Below are 18,919 nucleotides of genomic sequence, written 5' to 3'. Positions count from 1 at the left end.
GTTATCCAAATACCAAACTCAATACGTTTACAAAGTAAGCCAAAGTTTCTCATATTTTTGTTCCTATTCTAAGAAAAATATTGAAAATAAAAAAAGAACAAGAAAAGAAGCAACACAGTACTAGATAACTGTCGAAAATGGCTTTGACTATGAAAAGACTGGAATGAAAATAAAGACAGTTGAAAATATTTAGTTCATAACCATTTAAAAAACAACAGTAGCAAATATGTTGGTCTTCCTCAGAGATGAAAGTGGTAATGGTATGTCAGGTGACATGATGCTGATTAATTCCTAAGAACCTGATGTTACTGTCACCTTGCCACAAAACTAGGTTATTCAATTTTAAATGTCCAATTTCATTTTTACTAGGTAAGAAATAATCATGCATTATAACACGTACGTACAATGCTTACCTTGCCTTGACAAGAGTTTACAGGGCCCTTAGCTGTAACACCTCGAATGACACAATTTGGTCCTTTGGTTATTTCTTCATAATGTAAAGTTAAACCACTGGAAAAAATAAATTATTTTTTAACTTTTCCTCCATTATCTACAAATAAGCTGCAAGTGTTCTTCTTTCTTTTGGGGGAGGGGCAGTGGGGGTGGGCCTGCACCACACGACCTGCAGGCTCTTAGTTCCCTGACCAGGGACTGAACATCGGTCCTCAACAGTGAAAGCACACAGCCCGAACTCCAACTAACTGACCCCAAACTGCAAACTCTGCACCCAGTCATCAAGACACTGGGCAATTTTTCTTGAAAACATGAATGTGATAGGTTATATTCACTTTACCATGTAACAGAGTTAAGCTATCCTTCAGTTTTTACAAACTCTTTATCAGATAGTGATGAGGATCACACTCTGGTTTACTGTTTATTCAATCATAAAATTGTTCCCTTTCTCTCCTACCTTTGTGAAGAAGTTTTCTAGGCTGACAGTAGGTTCTGTTTTTATATATTTTCCCAACACAAAGGACAGAGGAAATTCCCAGGATGAACAGGAAAGAAGACCAGAGAAGGACAAACCTAACAAGCTTAAGAGCTGATCCATACAGACCACATCACAAAGTTCCAAGGGAGATGTCTAAGGAATATGAAACTGACAAGTTATCTGTGTACAAGCATCTTGAAAAGACACCAGACAACTGGCAGAGAGCTATTTGGCAAAATAAAAGAAGTATAACAGCTGTGTAATAAAGTAATTAGCACTTATATAATTTTAATAAAGCAAGCACCAAGTACTGATCAAGCCAGAGTATAACTTTACTAAAAAATGTGGGAATAGGAAGGAGGCTTATTTGTAATATAAATGGCAACAAGAGTGTGTCCTCATCTTCCTTAGCCATAAGTCAAGAGATAAAGCTTAAAACTGAAGAATCAAGAAGCAGTAACATAAAAGTTACTTACATATATGGCAGCAGGTACCAAAAAATTCAAGTAGAAAGCTGAAAGTGGTTCTGAGCAGGGGATTGTTGGTGAGGTGGAGAGGGCAGAAGAGCTACTCTTTTATTTTTTTTTAAATAAGCTTTATCAACCTATTTGATTCTTTAGGCTATATGTGTGAATTTATTTTAATTTAGTTAACACTGAATAAAAAACAAAAAACCCCATTTGACAAAGATCTTACTTTAATGAAGACAAATACACACAGCCAGGCCACCAAGACTTTTTTTTTAAGTCCCAAATCTTAATTACCAATATGTATGTGTGATAGACACTCTATAAGAATATCTTATCAAGGATAAGATAGAAGATATAATTAAAAACAGGGGTCAACTAACACACAAATATTTCCCATTCGTGACTAGATGGATTACATTTTTAGTGTTCTTTATTTTTAAATAGGCTTCCCTTGTGGCTCAGACAGTAAAGAGTCTGCCTGCAATGTGGGAGATGAGGGTTCGATCCCTGGGTCAGGAAGATCCCTTGGAGAAGGAAATGGCAACACACTCCAGTACTCTTGCCTGGAAAATCCCATGGGTGGAGGAGACTGGCAGGCTATTTTTAAACATACATGTTTGAGTATTCAACTCTTCCATTATGGCTTAATATTCAAATGAATGCAATATGTAAAAATCACTTTTTGCAAAAAAAAATCACTTTTTGCACAAGAACTATATTTTGCAACTTAAGAGAATATTTAGAAAAATTCACTTGCAATATTATTTATAACTGATTAGTTTTTCAGGAACTTAACCATGGTACAAATCTGGACACTAAGCTATATCTCACTAGTCTCTGAGCTTCTAGAGGCAAATCCTATCTTCTTATTCACTTCTGTGTCTCCAGCTAGCAAATGCCTGGAATACAGTACATACTCAAATGATTAAAAGAGCAAACAATTACACCGAAAGGGGAAAAAAGTACACATCAATAGCAAAAGAAAGCATCCATTAAAAAGTGGGCCCCAAAGACAAATTTGGCAGAAATGTGAGAAAAATAATTTCTCCCTAGGCACCTCAGAAACAGGTAATGGAAAACAATGAACATCCTCAATTAAATAACTGGATGCTTTCAGAGCTATTTCTTAATATAAGCCAATCATTTCATTCTATAGGGTTACTAAGTAAAGGCAAATTCCAGGGAAGGACCAAATTTCCATGGAAACCACAAACTTTATTGCTACAGTTTTAAACACAAACCAAAATAAATTATACTAGCAGGTTAAAAGCCTACCAGTAGGTAACCGCTAAGGTTAAATGCCCATAATTTCTACGCAAACAACAAATTAAACATTGTATAGTGTATAGACCTGCCAGGAGACGTCATATTGTACTTGCAAAAAAAAAAGAGTTAAGACAGACCTATCAGTCTCAACCAAGTAACTAACAGCAAAAATTCAGTCCAAACAAACTTTCCTGAGGTAATTCACGTATGACACTGCAGCTGCAGAGAACAGCTTGGGACTAACTAAATCCCCCAGGTATCATAAAACACCAAACATTACTGAAGTTAACTCAACACAAATAATTTAAGCTAAAAAAAGTGAATACTCAGCAAATATGAACATTCAAAGATTACCTTGCTTCAAAAACTGGCTGAATATCAGTTGACAGTTGACTAGCATGACCAAATTCATCCTGAAACTCCACGGGGATATTGAATGGGACTCCAACACGAAACGGAGGATCCAAAAGACCGAACGAAAATTTCTCTGGTTTACCCTCTAAAAAAAAAAAGCATAAAAAGAAAATTCATCAGTCAGAGATTCATTGTAGGTAAAAACATCTATTTACGTATGGAAGATTAAACTACAATAAAGATGGCACTTTAAATCTGAGCAAAATTTACATAAATTATATCTATAATATACCTGTGAAAATAACAGACGGTTAACTTACATGATATATAAATAAGTCTACAAAGAGAGATAAATGTGTTTTTAAACTATGAAATTATTCAAATAAAGAAATGCTTATAATTTTATCAAAGGAAAAGTAAGGCAAAACACAATATTCAATAGCTATTCAAGGATATATGTGACAAAGATTAAAATATTTTAGTAGATACAAAGTCAATAGAGAAGCTCCATATGAGAAAACATTTGCAGTGTTTGCCATAAAGGATTTAAATCTTAAATACATTAAAACTTCCTATAAACAGCTATTGTTAAAATGTGGTCTATAGTCTAACAGTTTCAAGTCATCCCTTGTGAAATTATCAGAAATGCAAATTCCAAGATTCACCTTATCCTGTGTCAGATACTCTAGGAGTGAGGCCCACCAGTCTACAGTTTAATAAGCCCTGCGGGTGATTCATATAAAACTCACATTTGAGAACTACAGTTTTACACTATTAAAATGGGCATAGACTTTCACAGAATGACAATGTCCAATAAAGGCTAAAGAGATACACAACCTAATAATTAAATAATTTAACCACCAACTAGGCTAAATAAATACTGTAATATAGTTTGGCCAGCAGTGAGTATAGGGAAATAGGAACCCTCAGTCTGTTGGTGAGGGTACCTAACCTTTTAGGAGGGCAACTTGATAGAAAATACATATAAAATGTTAAAGCACATATTGATACATTTCAGTTTGGCAATTCTACTTCTTGGCATCCACTGTAGAGAAATTCTAGCACATGTACACAAAACATCATTCCCCCCCGCCCCATATAGAGACGTGATTTGTAACAGTCCCAAAACTGAAAATACCTGAAATGTTCATCAAAGAAAACTGCTTAAACTACAGCACATCCCTACTGTGGAATGTTCCACAGGTGTTATTTAAAGAACATGGTAGATTTGTATGTACAAAAAGGAACACTCCCCAAGGTGGCCTTCTGATTAGAGAAGGCAAAATGATTGCAGGCACTTAAAAATCAGCTCTCTAAAACCCCATAATAATATGACACCACAGAGCTTTTTTTTTAAAGAGGCCTAAACCTTCAAAAACAAAGAACAAGAAAAAAGACAACAGTAACAGAATTTGAAAGCTAGAGAGCACATGGACAAGTAGAATTCTCCAGGCAAGAATACTGGAATGGGTTGCCATTTCCTTCTCCAGGGGGTCTTCCCGACCAAGAGACTGAACCTGGATCTCCTGCATTGCAGGCGGATGCTTTACCATCCGAGCTACTGGGGAAGCACTATGGACCTAACAGAAAGACTCAAAAAATCAAATCCTCAATCATCAACAAAGCTAGCAGAGAGCCAATTTAATTCGCACTATGTAACATTCAAAAGTCTCAAGCACGGCTCTATCAAGTAGGAGTGAAACTGGAATAAAAGAGAAAGACTAGCTCAAATCTGTCAGAATCAGCTCCTCAGATACCCACCCCTCACCACACAGAGCCAGTCAACTACCTCCTTCATTTTCAGCAACATTTGGAAGGTTTCTCCTCTGGGGAAGGTAAGAGTAGGTCCAGGAGAGACCTACTTTGAACACTGGACACAGCACTCCTGAAAGCGCCAGTTTACCGTAAACAGGCAAATCAGGTGGAAGATTAATACTGAATGTGAAATATCTCACCATCTTTTCCAGCTTGGCTTCCCCAAATTATGGCACCTAGGTGTTTACACTCCACTCTGGAGAATCTGAACAGCCAGAGAAAAAAACCTAAAATTCGCTTATCATAATCTCCCCAAATGAAATAAACGCTCTCAAATGTCCTATTCTTAAACGTGTGTACAAGTAATGTAAGACAGCAACTAATAGGAAAGACCCAGTGCAGATGTGAAAAAAAAGCAACATCGAGGAAACAGGCTATGAATCATGTTTAAAAACATCAAGGAAAAAATACCATTATTAATAGCCTCAGAGAATTAATAAAAATATTGAATCCATGAAGTCAGAAGAAAATGCTCTGAAAAGGAAATAACCTTTTCAAATAAGTAAGTATTTATTAGAGAAAAAAATATTTTAGAAACTAAAAAATTATAGCAGAAAGAAAAAAAATCAAAAGAAAACATCGAACATCATGTTAAGGAAGTCTCTTATAAAGTAGAAAAACAGAACCAAGCGATGGAAAGTAGTAAACACAGTATACCAATTAAGAAGTCCAACGTCTGAACACCAGACGCTGTAGAAAGAAAAAAGACCAGAAATCAAAGTAACTCAGAAAAACTCCTAGGACTTAAAATGTCAGAGATTGGGACCCAAACTCTAAATTATTCAAACATCTGAGGATTGTGGAAGAGAGAGAATGGGGCTAGTTGGATTGGGAGTGGGTGTTTAACATACAAAAGTCAGGAATCAGAATAACTTTAAACTCTACCAGTAACAAAGGAAGCTAGAAAACAATGATGATTTCAAAAATTTATAAGGAGCATGATTATCAAGCAGAGTTATAAAGTTATTTCTAAAGCCAAAATGGTTATACAATTGGTCAAACATCTTTTATCAAATTTTCTATTTTCCTCTTGATTTAAAATGCCACCTTTAGCATACAGAGTTACATACTGGTGTTTTGCTTACCTTTAACAGAAAATTTAATTGCTTTAGATGGTAGTGGCCTTCCTGCATAAGTGTCCGCATTACTTTCATTCAGGACAACTTGCAATTTCAATGTATAATTTCCCAACTTGTGAATATTTTCTGGACAAATTAAAAAGAAATTAAAATTCAAGTAAACACAATACTGATATAATTTTTAATATTCAGAGTAACAACTCACCCATTTTTTTAAACCAGTACGGCCATTTTCCTCCATGTTGACTAATATGTGAAATGATTTCTTTATTTCCACTTGAAGCTTAATAAAAGAAAAAAAATTTATATTTTGAGAAACTAAATATAGAACATGAATATGAAATGTCACACTGGCATCAAATATCTGTTGTACATTTTTAAAAATAGCTTTTAAACTTCAAAAGACCTAAAATTATCCTATGCAAGTCAACAGCATAATGAAAATTTACTTTTTCAGCCAATTAAAATTCCTTTAATTCTTAAAAATGTATCTGTAAATAAGCTTAACTGGTACAAACAACAGAATATAGAGTTAATTTTTTTTATATTAAAAATCATTACTTTGCAAGTTTTCTTCAAGATTAAAACAGAATTGTTTGTTTACATAATCTCTAAGACCTAGTGTCTATTAAGAGGCCTGATGAAGGAGAAAGGAAACAGAAGGATGATAGCACTTTTCTGAAATATTCTTTGCTATTTATTTTTGTTTTTAGAATCATGTAAATGACTCTAAAAATTCACAAAATGGAAAAAAAAATTCACAAAATGGAATTAAAGCAATTCATAAGCAAAAGCAAACTGTAGGTAGGTGATATGACCACATTAAAAAAAATTATTTCAAGTGACTTCAATTTTAGAATATATAAAAACTTTAAAGACAAATAACACTGCAAAGAAGTCAAAATTAATCTAAAGTCTTATTATCAGTAATTTTAATTAAGCCTTTATACTGCCTTTCCAACAAAAGTTGTGTTTCAAAATAAATCAATGACCATAACTGATACAGGAAATTTCTCACTAATTAATAAACCAAAAAGGATAATAAATTGAGATAATAGGACAATAAATTATTAGAAATGAAAGAATCATTGGGAAAACCCACTATATTGCATACCAAATAACAAAGCAAAAATCACTAATGGATGAAACTCTTAAAACATGGATGAAAGGAGAACTTTATAATCATACCAGCCAAGTGAATTCAATAATCCATTCCAGTAGCACTAAAAGTGGGACAATTAACTATAGCCATCAAATGCCTCCGATATAATACCAAAAACACAAATTCGCTACAAAGTATTGATTCTTGCTTTAGAAGAGAGAAAATAGTGAACCTAAATCTATTCAAGGTTTGGGGGTAATTTCTAGTCTTCAGGAAATAGAAAAAACAGTAGAACAAGTTAAATGACATTACAAAGAAACAGACAAGTATGTGCAACACTCTACAGTACAATAAAGTATAGATTTTAAAATGAATGAGACCGTAAATTTGTTATACATTTTACCAGAAAAAATAAACCTTTTAATTATTTTATATATAAATATATACCAGGCAGACCTTAGAGATATGGTAGGCTTGGCTTCAGACCACAACAAAACAAGGATCACAATAAAGGAAGCTACATAAATGTTTCCACTTCCCAGTGCATATAAGCTATGTTTATACTATACTATAGTCTATTGAGTGTGCAATAGCATTATTTCTTTTAAAAAATAATGTCAGTCAGTCAGTTCAGTCACTCATTTGTGTCTGATTCTTTGCGACACCATGGACTGCAGCACACCAGGCCTCCCTGTCCATCACCAACTCCCAGAGTTTACTCAAACTCATATCCATTGAGTCGGTGATGCCATCTAACCATCTCATTCTCTGTCATCCTCTTCTCCTGCCTTCAATCTTTCCCAGCATCATGGACTTTTCAAATGAGTCAGCTCTTAGCATCAGGTGGCCAAAGTATTAAGAGTTTCAGGTTCAACATCAGTCCTTCCAATGTATATTCCGGACTGATCCCCTTTAGGATGGACTGGCTGGATCTCCTTGCAGTTCAAGGGACTCTCAAGAGTCTTCTCCAACACCACAGTTCAAAAGCATCAATTCTTCGGCGCTCAGCTTTCTTTGTAGTCCAACTCTCATACCCATACATAACTACTGGAAAAACCATAGCCTTGACTAGACGGACCTTTGTTGGCAAAGTAATGTCTCTGCTTTTTAATATGCTATCTAGGTTGGTCATAACTTTCCTTCCAAGGAGTAAGTGTCTTTTAATTTCATGGCTACAATCACCATCTGCAGTGATTTTGGAGCCCCCCCCAAAAAAAAGTCTGCCACTATTTCCACTGTTTCTCCATCTATTTGCCATGAAGTGATGGGACCGGATGCCATGATCTTTGTTTTCTGAATGTTAAGCTTTAAGCCAACTTTTTTTCTCTCTCCTCTTTCACTTTCATCAAAAGGCTCTTTAGTTCTTCACTTTCTGCCATAAGGGTGGTGTCATCTGCATATCTGAGGTTATTGATATTTCTCCCAGCAATCTTGATTCCAGCTTGTGCTTCATCCAGTCCAACGTTTCTCATGATGTACTATGCATATAAGTTAAAAAAGCAGGGTGACAATATACAGCCTTGACATACTCCTTTTCCTATTTGGAACCAGTCTGTTGTTCCATGGCCAGTTCTAACTGTTGCTTCCTGACCTGCATACAGATTTCTCAAGAGGCAGGTTAGGTGGTCTGGTATTCATAATTTTCTACAGTTTATTGTGATCCACACCGTCAAAAATAAAAAGTACTTTATTGCTAAAAATGCTAATATTCATCTGCTTCTTCAGCAAGTTGTAGCAATAACATCAAAGACCACTAATTGCAGATCATAACAAATGAAATTTTTAAAAAGTTTGAAAAGTTGCCAGAATGACCAAAATGTGACACAGGGACATTAAGTGAGCAAATACTGTTGGGAAAATGGCATTAACAGACTTGCTTAACACAGAGTTGCCATAAACCTGAAATCCATAAAAATGCAGTATATGCAAATGGCCATAAAGCAAAGCTCAATTAAAGAGGTATGCCTGGTGCGCTGCAGTCCATGGGGTTGCAAAGAGTCGAACACAACTGAGCAACTGAACTGATGCTTGTATGTAGTTTTGTGGGGGTTTTTTGTTTTTTTAAATAAGAGGGAGGCAGGATGATCAGAGTTACAAAGAGGTTGGAAGATGCTACCCTGTTGGCTCTGAAGATGGAGGAAGGGACCACAAGGCCAAGGAATGTGGGTGACTTCTAGAAATGGAAAGGCAAGCCTTCCCTACAACCTCCAGAAAGTCGCTATCCTGCTGACACTTTGATTTCAGCAGTCAGATGACCTAGAGAACTGTAAGATAACAAAAATACTGTTTTAAGCCACCAAAAAAAAAACCCTGGAGAAATACAGAACAGTGCGTCACAGAGGCCAAAAAGAGAGTACTGCAGTAAAATGAGGTAGTCAAACTGTTCAATGCTGCTGAGGCTAAAAAGACATTTATATGATGAAAGTATACACTACCACTGACTAGTTTATAAATGTTGGAAATAAACACACAGTGAATAAAACACTACATCTGTAAAATCCATGGACCAGACATGTAAGTATATAGTGGTAGAACAGATTATTGAAAACAAATATTGAAAATATTTTCAGGTGGTCAAAACAAAAACAAGAGACAAGAATTACAAGGTGACTCGAGTTAGGAAAATACAAGATGAGTGATAATATGTAGTTCTTCTCCCTTTGTAACAAAGAGTGGACCACGTTTCTCAACTGAAACAAGTACTTCCCATCCATAGGTTCAGAGATACAGTATTTTTGATTTAGAAGGCATCTTAAGGATTATCCAATCTAAATCCCTAATTCAGTATAAACTCATATGTATACATATCATATCTTTATTTTAGCCTATAGCTGCCTCCATAGGAAAGTTCAGAATAAAGTGTTAAAAAAAAAAAAAACCCTAAGAAAACAACTGAGTTTTTAAAAACTGAATTATCCGTAACACTTTAGAAACTCTTAACTTCAAAGCACTATCTATCAGATTGCTAGGCCATCAATAATTCCACAAAGATGTTAAAGTATGTACTATATATTTACAAACAACAGTAACAATCCAAACATACAAATTAGCATATATACTTACAGTGTAATACAACTTTGAGTTCAACCAGGAGTTTCTTTGACCCTCCATGACTTGTTCCTGGAAGCTTCTGCATCGCTTCCCCTTTTTTATTTAATATTTCAATTCTTAATGCACCTATCAGTCCAAAATTAAAAATAAGAACATCTTAGGTACACCCAATGAATCTGATGAATCTGCCAGGTCTTCACATAGCGTTTTAATTTTTTATCATTTTTTTTTAACCATGAAATGTTAAGAAAAGCATTTTTTCAGTATTTAAAATACACACACACACAAGAAAAACCAAAAACATACCAATGGGGGTTCCAGCAGGTCTGATCTCATTTGGCAATAATTCATCTCCTTCAGGCCAAGTCACTGACAATCTATCGGGGAGTCTATTATTAAAACAGCATATTAATGTTTCATGAAATGTGTTAATTATGGTCTTATTTTTTAAAATAAAAGTTACTAGAAACTTTAATAGTTCTAATTTTTTTCCCCAACAGTTAAATCTGAAATTTTTTCCAACAGTTAAATCTGAAACTCCAAACCCTTAATCACTGCTGTGGCTACAAAGTAAAACAAAATCTCTTGGTGTTAAGAGACAGGAATTATCCCCCCTTTTTGAGATTTTTCTACTAATCTGTAGTACAAGCTACCTTTGGGAGAAAGGATAACTCTACAAACAGAAGAATTACCAGTGAGTTCAGTAAGAATCAAAATAACTGCATTGTTAGCTACACAAAAGCCACAGTTTTGTTTTTCGACTTTTTACTTCTTTCGCTCCTATCTTTACCTCTCACCATTTTCTTCTAGTTACAGGGCAAAGTCATTGCTTTTTAACAAACTTAATCATAGTGCTGATAACAATGACACTGTAAGTGTAAGCTTCCTTATTTTTCTATAAGACAAATGCAGGATTCTGTTTTGATAGCTAGAGCGCTTTTTTTTTTAACAGCAAGAAATTCGTCACAATACACACATCTAAGACTACAAGTGCCTAAATACAAAAGCATAATGCCACACTCAATAATAACTAAAAGGACAATTGCTCTGCAATTTGCCATTTTTTACCATGCATCTTGAAACATAAATTACCTTGCCATTTCATCTTCTACATATTTTTTCACAGCTTTCTCAGCAACTGTCCTATCCAGCTTTGCAATTGGCACAGTTTTTATTTCATCATACAGTGCCTGAGGTTCCTGAATAAGTAAAATTTATACCAACATTTCAAAAAGCTATTTAAATTTAGTCACAACAAGAATATTGATTTCTCTCAAAAAATATTTTTACCCTAATTAAGTAGATAAATCATAATAACTACTATTATATTACACCACAGTGTTTATTTCCATTTTTCAGATAAACACCCTAGGCCTAATTAAATACCATTCAAATCTTAACAAGAGCATAGTATAAGGAAGGATAAAGGGCCTCCCTGGTGGCTCAGACGGTAAAGAATTTGCCTGTAGGAGACCAGTGTTCGATCCTTGCGTTGGGAAGATCCCCTGGAGAAGGGAATGGCTGCCCACTCCAGTATTCTTGCCTGGAGAATTCCACGAACAGAGGAGCATGGCGGGCTACAAGCCCATGGGGTCACAAAGAGTCAGACACAACTGAGCAACTAACACTTCTTCATAAGGATAAAGCCCACTCTAATTTTGTTTTTCATTCTTGAGATAGAAGTCTGGCTCCAATGTTTATGTTTATGAGCCTTGAATGAAATGTGCACTTTAAAATTACTGTGAAATTGGCAATAATCTTGTAGCATCTGTTAAACACTGGGCACATAGATGTTAAGTTCTACAAACTACTAAAAACATCAAATATGAAACATAAAAATTCATGCTCCCATTCCTGTAACCAATGGAAAAGCCAAATACAAGTAAAAACAGAATACTCTATCTTTATTTTAAGAATTAAGCAAAATAAAGTAGTAATACCAAGAGACTCTGAAGAATATTTTGGGTTATTTGGGGATTTTACCATTGCAATTTGAACCTCTCCTCCTGTAGCATATACTTCTCCATCATGATCACCATAGAGAAAAAATTTCACAATGCTTCCATAAAAGAGAGGAAGTGTCTTGATTGTCTTGACCTAACATTCAGTTTTAAAACAAGGATTTAGCATTAATATTTACTTAGAAAAATAGGTTTAACAATTACTTAACAGAACTGTTTTATACAAGGGGAAAAACCCAGCATCTATTATTAGAAAAATTTAATGAAAAAAGCATTCTATAAAGTTATATTTGTGAAGCTCTCCACTTATTTGTAACATCTTTGAAAAGACAGTGGCTTCTTCATACAAAAATGTCATAGTTATGCATGTGTCTAAAAGGTCCATAATGCCTTCAAATGAATGCAAGCTGTCTCAAATCCCCATAAAATGTGCTTGCAGGCTGTGAACAGTGACTTACAAAGTTATTGTTTCTTTCCAATAAATTAGCTCAAAACTTGTCTATATTATTTTTTTTCCTTACCTGGCCTGAAAACACCAGTAATTTCCACTAGTCCAATTCAAAACTTCTCAACTACAAGGACAGCAAGAATTTATATCAAATCTATCCTCCAGCCTCATTTCATTTCTGAACTATTTCTCTTCACGTGTAACAGTCTGAGGCAACCCAGTCCTGCTGCTTTTCCTGATCACTCCCTCCTTGTAACTTTCCACTTGACTTCACGGATACCTTCTTTTCCTGGTTCCCTTCTCTCTCACCATTTTATCCCTTTCTTCCTCCTCTGTCAGCTCCTCCTCTTCATTTTCTAGCTTCTAACTGCTGGAAAAGCAGGCTCAAGCCACACTCACTACTTCATGGTGACTGCATCTGATTCCAAACCTTTCGTTATATGATGATGAGAGTGTCACATTTGTGGGTTTATTACTACCTTCATAATAAACCCACTCTGGGCTTCCCAGGTAGCTCAAAGGGTAAACAATCTGCAATGCAGGAGACCTTGGCTTAATCCCTGGGTCAGGAAGACCCCCTGGAGAAGGGCATGGCAACCAATTCCAACATCCTTGCCTGGAGAATTCCATGGACAGAGGAGCCTGGTGGGCTCCAGTCCATGGGGTCGCAAAGAGTCAGACACAACTGAGCAATATAAAGTTAAGTTAGTTACCTTCATAATTACCTCTGTAAACCTGAGCCACTACCTCTTTTAAGTTCCACACAAAAGTCACTTCATGCACAAAGAATTGCGTGATTTACTCTCTTATTCCAGGCCCATCCGAAGTCAGAAAATTCTCTCCTTCTAAACTATGACAGCACTACTCATTCTCTCTCTTCAGTGATTCTTAGGTCATCTCTATTTTCATGCCATAACAGCCTGAAGGACACAGGACACCCCTAGATCTCTATAATCTCCATAACGCCATCAACAGCACAGTAACTTAGAAGCTGCAGACACTAAAAAATTTGATGAAAAACCATTTCTTCATATCACATAAAAAAAAAAAAAAAAACAGATTCTCTATTTGAGTAAAGTGAAGTACAAGTTAACTGAGCCTTTGGCAAAAATTGTTTTGTTTTTTTTCCTTAATGTCCTATTAAATTACATAGTTATAATCAATTTGGCCTTTCCTTTCTTTTTTGGCTCCTAAGGAGACAAGACTACACACATTAGTTTTGGTTGTTGACAAATTCTAATAACTCTAATTTAGTTTCAAATTCTACTAAAACTTAAACCTAAAAATAAGTTAAACTTACCAGCTGTCCTGCTTTGTATATTTTTCCATCCCATTCTATCGCTGAGTAAGTGGCCCAGGGGCCCTGCTTTTTAGAAGGAAGATCAGGACGTGTAATTACTCCTTTAAAAAGGGTGAATTTTATTTGTTTGTCATACTTTTCATGGCAGTCCTTCAGCCATAAAGCAAACTCTCTGTCAATTTTCATTCGCTGCTCCTGTAAAATTTTAAAATGTTCCACAAAACTTAGCTACTCATAAACAAATACAACCACAGACACTTCTTGTTCATTTCATGTTTCCTTCCAAATACCCACCTACCCGAGAAAACCAAATAAAAAACTAAAATATTTTAATGGCTCTTTCTCCCATATAAATTTAGATTTGTATCAAAACATCACTAAAGAAAAAAGATCTTTGCTATCATCCTTGGTCCACAGGGTGGCAAAGAGTTGCACATGACTGAAGCAACTGAGCACACACTAGGATCTCAAGTTTCAATGATCAATGTCAACACAGATGTGCTTCTCTATTTTAAACCCTAGGATACACCCCCCCCAAAAAAAGATAAACACTGCCTTCGTGGAGAAGGAGAACTAACTGATGTCCCCATCAGAAGGGTAAGTGGAAACCTTCTTAATGTGAAACACGCACACTCCAACAGGGAAATAAAAAGCCTTTTATATATTAAGCACAGATTTAAACACATACTTAAACATAGAAATGGTATATCTACAGTAATAAAATGTCTTGGGCGGTTATTTGGGGGAGAAAAGGTCAAAAAGGCTCTTTTATAAGGTGACAGTGAAAAAAAGGTTGAGAAACATAGCTATGGCAAAACACACTTTGAAAAAAATTATGCTTTACACATTTATTCAAAAATAGATTACAAAATAAAAATTGCCATCTTGTAATACATAAGAAGAAAATGTGTTATTGCTTATCATCCTTCACTCTGCTGAGAGACACTAGAGATTTACACTCCAGTGTAAGCTGCTATACACTGGTTTAATGCTTGTCTTTAGGAGAAGGAGTAGGGGAAGATAATCACATTACATGCTTTCATAGAAGACAAAGCATAAAGTTACAGAAGTTCATTTCCTCTGTACACCTTACTCCACAATCCACCATTTTCAAATGAAAATGGGGCGAAATTAAAACTGATTTCAGCTTAAGTTTTTGCAACTTGCAGTCAGATGACCAGTATATTAATCATTAAAAAAAAATTAGATTTTAAAAAGTTACTCAGATAAGAAATACATATACATGGTAAACACCAAAAAATGGCATATATTTTTCAAGGAAACTTTCCCCCTAATCTGTTCCCAGGTACCAACTCCTTCCTGAATCAGTAGTGTTGTTACTTTGACAACAGTATTAAAATTATTAACTAGGAATGAGACTGCCTACCAAATTTTTATGCTGTATTTCAGTCTCAGCCCTCATCTGTAGAAGATAAAATTACATCAGATTCAGAATCATTTTTATTAAGAGCAAAATGAATGTCAACATGTTATAGGGATACACAAATACTGTGTTATATATTGTGTTTACTGTCCAGCAACTTTAAGTTTAGAATAAATGCACCCATCTCTTCACAACTTAACATTACAGTACTGAAAGAGTAGCATCAAGTAAAAGTTTCTGAGGTGTTTAGGCAAAAGGAAAGTACACTAGCTTCATTCAACTTTTTAAAAAAATTTATCGTTCTTTTTCTATTGATTAAAGCAGATTTTAATAGTGATCAATCTCAAATCACCTTTTAGCCCAAAGTATTTCACCGTTCTACCTAAATTTTACCCCCAAGGTTAGATTAAAATTGTATATTTAAGGTTACTAATATACAAACAAAGCCTCTCTATTAGATAAAATTGTTATTTGCTCTTAGCAAACAGACGTGCTTCTGAAGATTCTATTCACCATGTCAAGGTATTGATGAAAACCTGGTAAGTTTTATCCCAGTAAAAGCTAATCCGTTTGAAATTTTTGAGCAAACACATAAATGCTCATGGACTAAAATGTATACTCTTTTGAGTAAATAAAATGAAAAGTATGCAAATTGCCAGTACAAATCTACACTACAAGTGACTTTTGTTGACCTTAAAATAGAACACTTCTTGATATTTAAAATCATACCTGTCCATTTAAAACTTGTAATTTAAATTCATACCTGTCCATTTAAAATCCTTGTAAAAAGGGTGTTCTTGTCTTTCAGTTTTAGCTCAAGATCCATAAAGGTCAGTTTATTTGTGCTGACCTGGAATTTGTCATTAGTAAATAATGCACCAGATATCCTATTGTAGCACTCAAAAGGCGCAAGCCCTCTCTTCTTAGGAGGAGCACACCAGTCAAAGCTTGAATAGAACAAAATACTGGTTAGTAAAAAGATAAGATGATAAAACAATGTAATCTCAGCAAAAATCAGAACTTACTCCTCAACAGATGTATATGGTATTAGCCGTCCATTCCAAAAACATTCAAAAATAGGCCTTTTCCCTCTTGCTGCTTTCTCAAGTATGAAACAGTCATCATCATCATCTTCATCTTTTAATTCTAGGACAAAGGAACAAGTGGAACAAATAATTTTTACCACTGAGAAATCAATTTCCATAAATGAAATGTTAAAGCTTCTTCGGAGGAACGGTAACAAAAATTCTTATGATCTTTAACACTGTGTTCTGTAAAACCTAAAACTACCTTTATTCTGTTTGCCCTCAAAAAGGCAGATTTTCAAAGTGGCTCCACATTACCAACAGTGATTCTCATTAAAAAGCAATAATTACATACTCATGAATCTGTGTTAGGATTACTATACTAGCTACTGAGCCTGCCATCTGTAAAACCTATTTATAAATACGGGAGCTTGAATTTTGTACCTAAATCACATCTCACAGCTCTGTCAGAACCAGTACACTCACATATCATCTGGAAAATCTACAATGTCTAGAAACAGCAAGTTTGCTTAGCTTGGACAAATTAATAACACTAATTCAAGTTTACATTATGATACAGTTATATCCTATGCTATAAAGCACAACCGTCTACAACATTTCTATGTTAGTAATACCTTTTCATATATTCAGGTAAATTAGATTCAAGCATTATGATCTTGATATAGTAATACCTCAGTTATTCTGGCATTAAGTCATTCCCCCCTGACCCCCAATAAAGTCTTTTTCTCCAAAAAAAATCTTCACAAGAAGTTCATAAGTAAAAGTTCCTTCCGATCAAAACATTTCACTTGGTCTTAGCGAACCCCTCTGATCATCATACAATTAATTAGCTATTATTTTAAGACATCATTTTTAAGAACTTTAGCTTTTTGTCTATAAGCATATCAAAATCACAAATGACGAATGAAAAACAGGCCAGAGACTGCATGGGAGGCAGAGTCACTAAGTAATAATATGTATGAACACTTACTAAATAGAGGCAGGTACTATTCTAAGGACTAGAAACAGTTTCTTATTCAACCCCTACAACATGTCTATGAGGCAAGAATTATTATTCCCCATTACAGATACTAAAGCAGTAGTTTGTCAAATTTTACACAACAGAAAGTGGCAAAGACAGGATTCAAATCAGGAAATCTGGTTCTAAAACACAATACTAAGGATATACTAAGGAACTATCCTGAATGAGAAAATGTAACACTGTTAATCTATGAAAATTGAATGTGACTCTGATAATCCCATTAGAACATTGTTATTCAAAGTACAGTACAAAGTGATTCCAAGGTTTATCTAGAAGAGCAAAATATTAAGAATTATGAATTTTCTCAAAAAAGAACAATACTGTCTTGTCCTACTGATATCAATATACACTATAAAGGACAAGAGATTCACTATAAAGGACATGTTATTCATGTATAAAAACATAAAACATATCAATGCCTTATAGCAAATGATCCAGGTTCTATGTACTTATGGGAACTTCATATTATTATGAAAGTGATATTTATATATAACATTCAATAACTGGTACTAGGAAACTGGAAACCCACATGGAAAATATTAAGCTAATCCTCAAACAAAAAAGAAAATTACAGGTATATTAAAGATATAAACATAAAATGATAAAAGCTACAGAATCTATTAAAAAATTCATAAAAAAATGAGATGTACGAAGCCTTTCTGCAGCAAGGCCTATCAGAAAACATAAAGAAAAAAACCAATGTGACTAAATAAAGTTTAAAACTACTTTATAAATATCTACAAAGATAACAGGAAGACAACATGGGGAATATATAAAGGATTACTATACGGTACATAGCTAAAAGTTCAGTTCAGTAAGAGAAGCACGATATAAGAACATATAACGTTTCTCAGAGCAACTGTTTTATTTATCTGGATGTGAATATACACAAAAATTAATAATTATAAAAACTACAACTACCTTAACAACTTAAGACCTGCATGAGGAAAAAGCGCTTTAAAATTTATCTAACCTTAAGCCTAACTAACAATTAAGAAAATAAATCATTATCCTAAATCACAACTTTGTATTTTGTAGCTAAGGTAACAGATTAACATACTTGATGGAAAACATGGATCATCAGGGTAGGTTTCTCTATCATATAAGAAAGGGTGATATCGGATAATCCCTTCCACTACACCATCTCCTTCAACATGAGCCTTGAACTCAAAACTATCGGCTGCTGTATTTATATACAATGTCTGCATGTCATCTTGTATTCCCCTCAGGTTGATAATTTTAGGTGTCTTCCCCTTTTCAAACATAGAAATCTAAAATAAAAATAAAACAAAAACAATTAAATTCGACAGTGACTGCACTTTTGTTCTCATCTATGATCCAACAACAGAAAGGCAAAAACTATTTTTATCTGTATAAATAATCACCTAGCTTAAAGAAATACATATATATTTCTATCTTGGTTAAATAGGTCTAAGGAGCGTCTTAATTAAGAAATATATTACTAAAAAGCTGAAAGTAAGCAAAGAAACAGCTGAAGGATATATAAGTCACGAGTTTATTTCATTCAAGCTTTCCTGCTAGAGGTGCGTCTGTCTGTGCACTCAGTCACGTCCGATTTTTTGCAACCCCATGGACTGTAGCCTTCCAGGATCCTCTGTCCATGGAATTCTCCAGGCAAGAATACTGGAGTGGGTTGCCATTTCCTACTCCAGGGGATTTCCCGACCCAGG

At 34.7% G+C, this 18,919-nt stretch overlaps 1 protein-coding gene across 2 annotated transcripts in view; it reads right to left on the bottom strand.

Moving 5' to 3' along the window:
- SMCHD1 (structural maintenance of chromosomes flexible hinge domain containing 1) overlaps positions 1-18,919 on the bottom strand; it is a 120,474-nt gene that overhangs the window by 64,905 nt on the left and 36,650 nt on the right. For both annotated transcript variants that reach the window (XM_043888882.1, XM_043888884.1), the window contains exons 10-21: positions 18,289-18,499; positions 16,187-16,307; positions 15,925-16,108; positions 13,778-13,972; positions 12,052-12,165; positions 11,161-11,267; positions 10,375-10,457; positions 10,081-10,194; positions 6,121-6,198; positions 5,922-6,041; positions 3,022-3,166; positions 414-510 (exon numbers count right to left, since the gene is read on the bottom strand). In XM_043888882.1, coding sequence (XP_043744817.1) covers positions 414-510; positions 3,022-3,166; positions 5,922-6,041; positions 6,121-6,198; positions 10,081-10,194; positions 10,375-10,457; positions 11,161-11,267; positions 12,052-12,165; positions 13,778-13,972; positions 15,925-16,108; positions 16,187-16,307; positions 18,289-18,499 — 1,569 coding nt within the window. The remainder of the gene's footprint in view (positions 1-413; positions 511-3,021; positions 3,167-5,921; positions 6,042-6,120; positions 6,199-10,080; positions 10,195-10,374; positions 10,458-11,160; positions 11,268-12,051; positions 12,166-13,777; positions 13,973-15,924; positions 16,109-16,186; positions 16,308-18,288; positions 18,500-18,919) is intronic.

Source organism: Cervus elaphus, chromosome 27 (genome assembly GCF_910594005.1).
Source record: "Cervus elaphus chromosome 27, mCerEla1.1, whole genome shotgun sequence".
NCBI lineage: Eukaryota > Metazoa > Chordata > Mammalia > Artiodactyla > Cervidae > Cervus > Cervus elaphus.
This window is presented reverse-complemented; position numbering and strand designations above follow the sequence as displayed.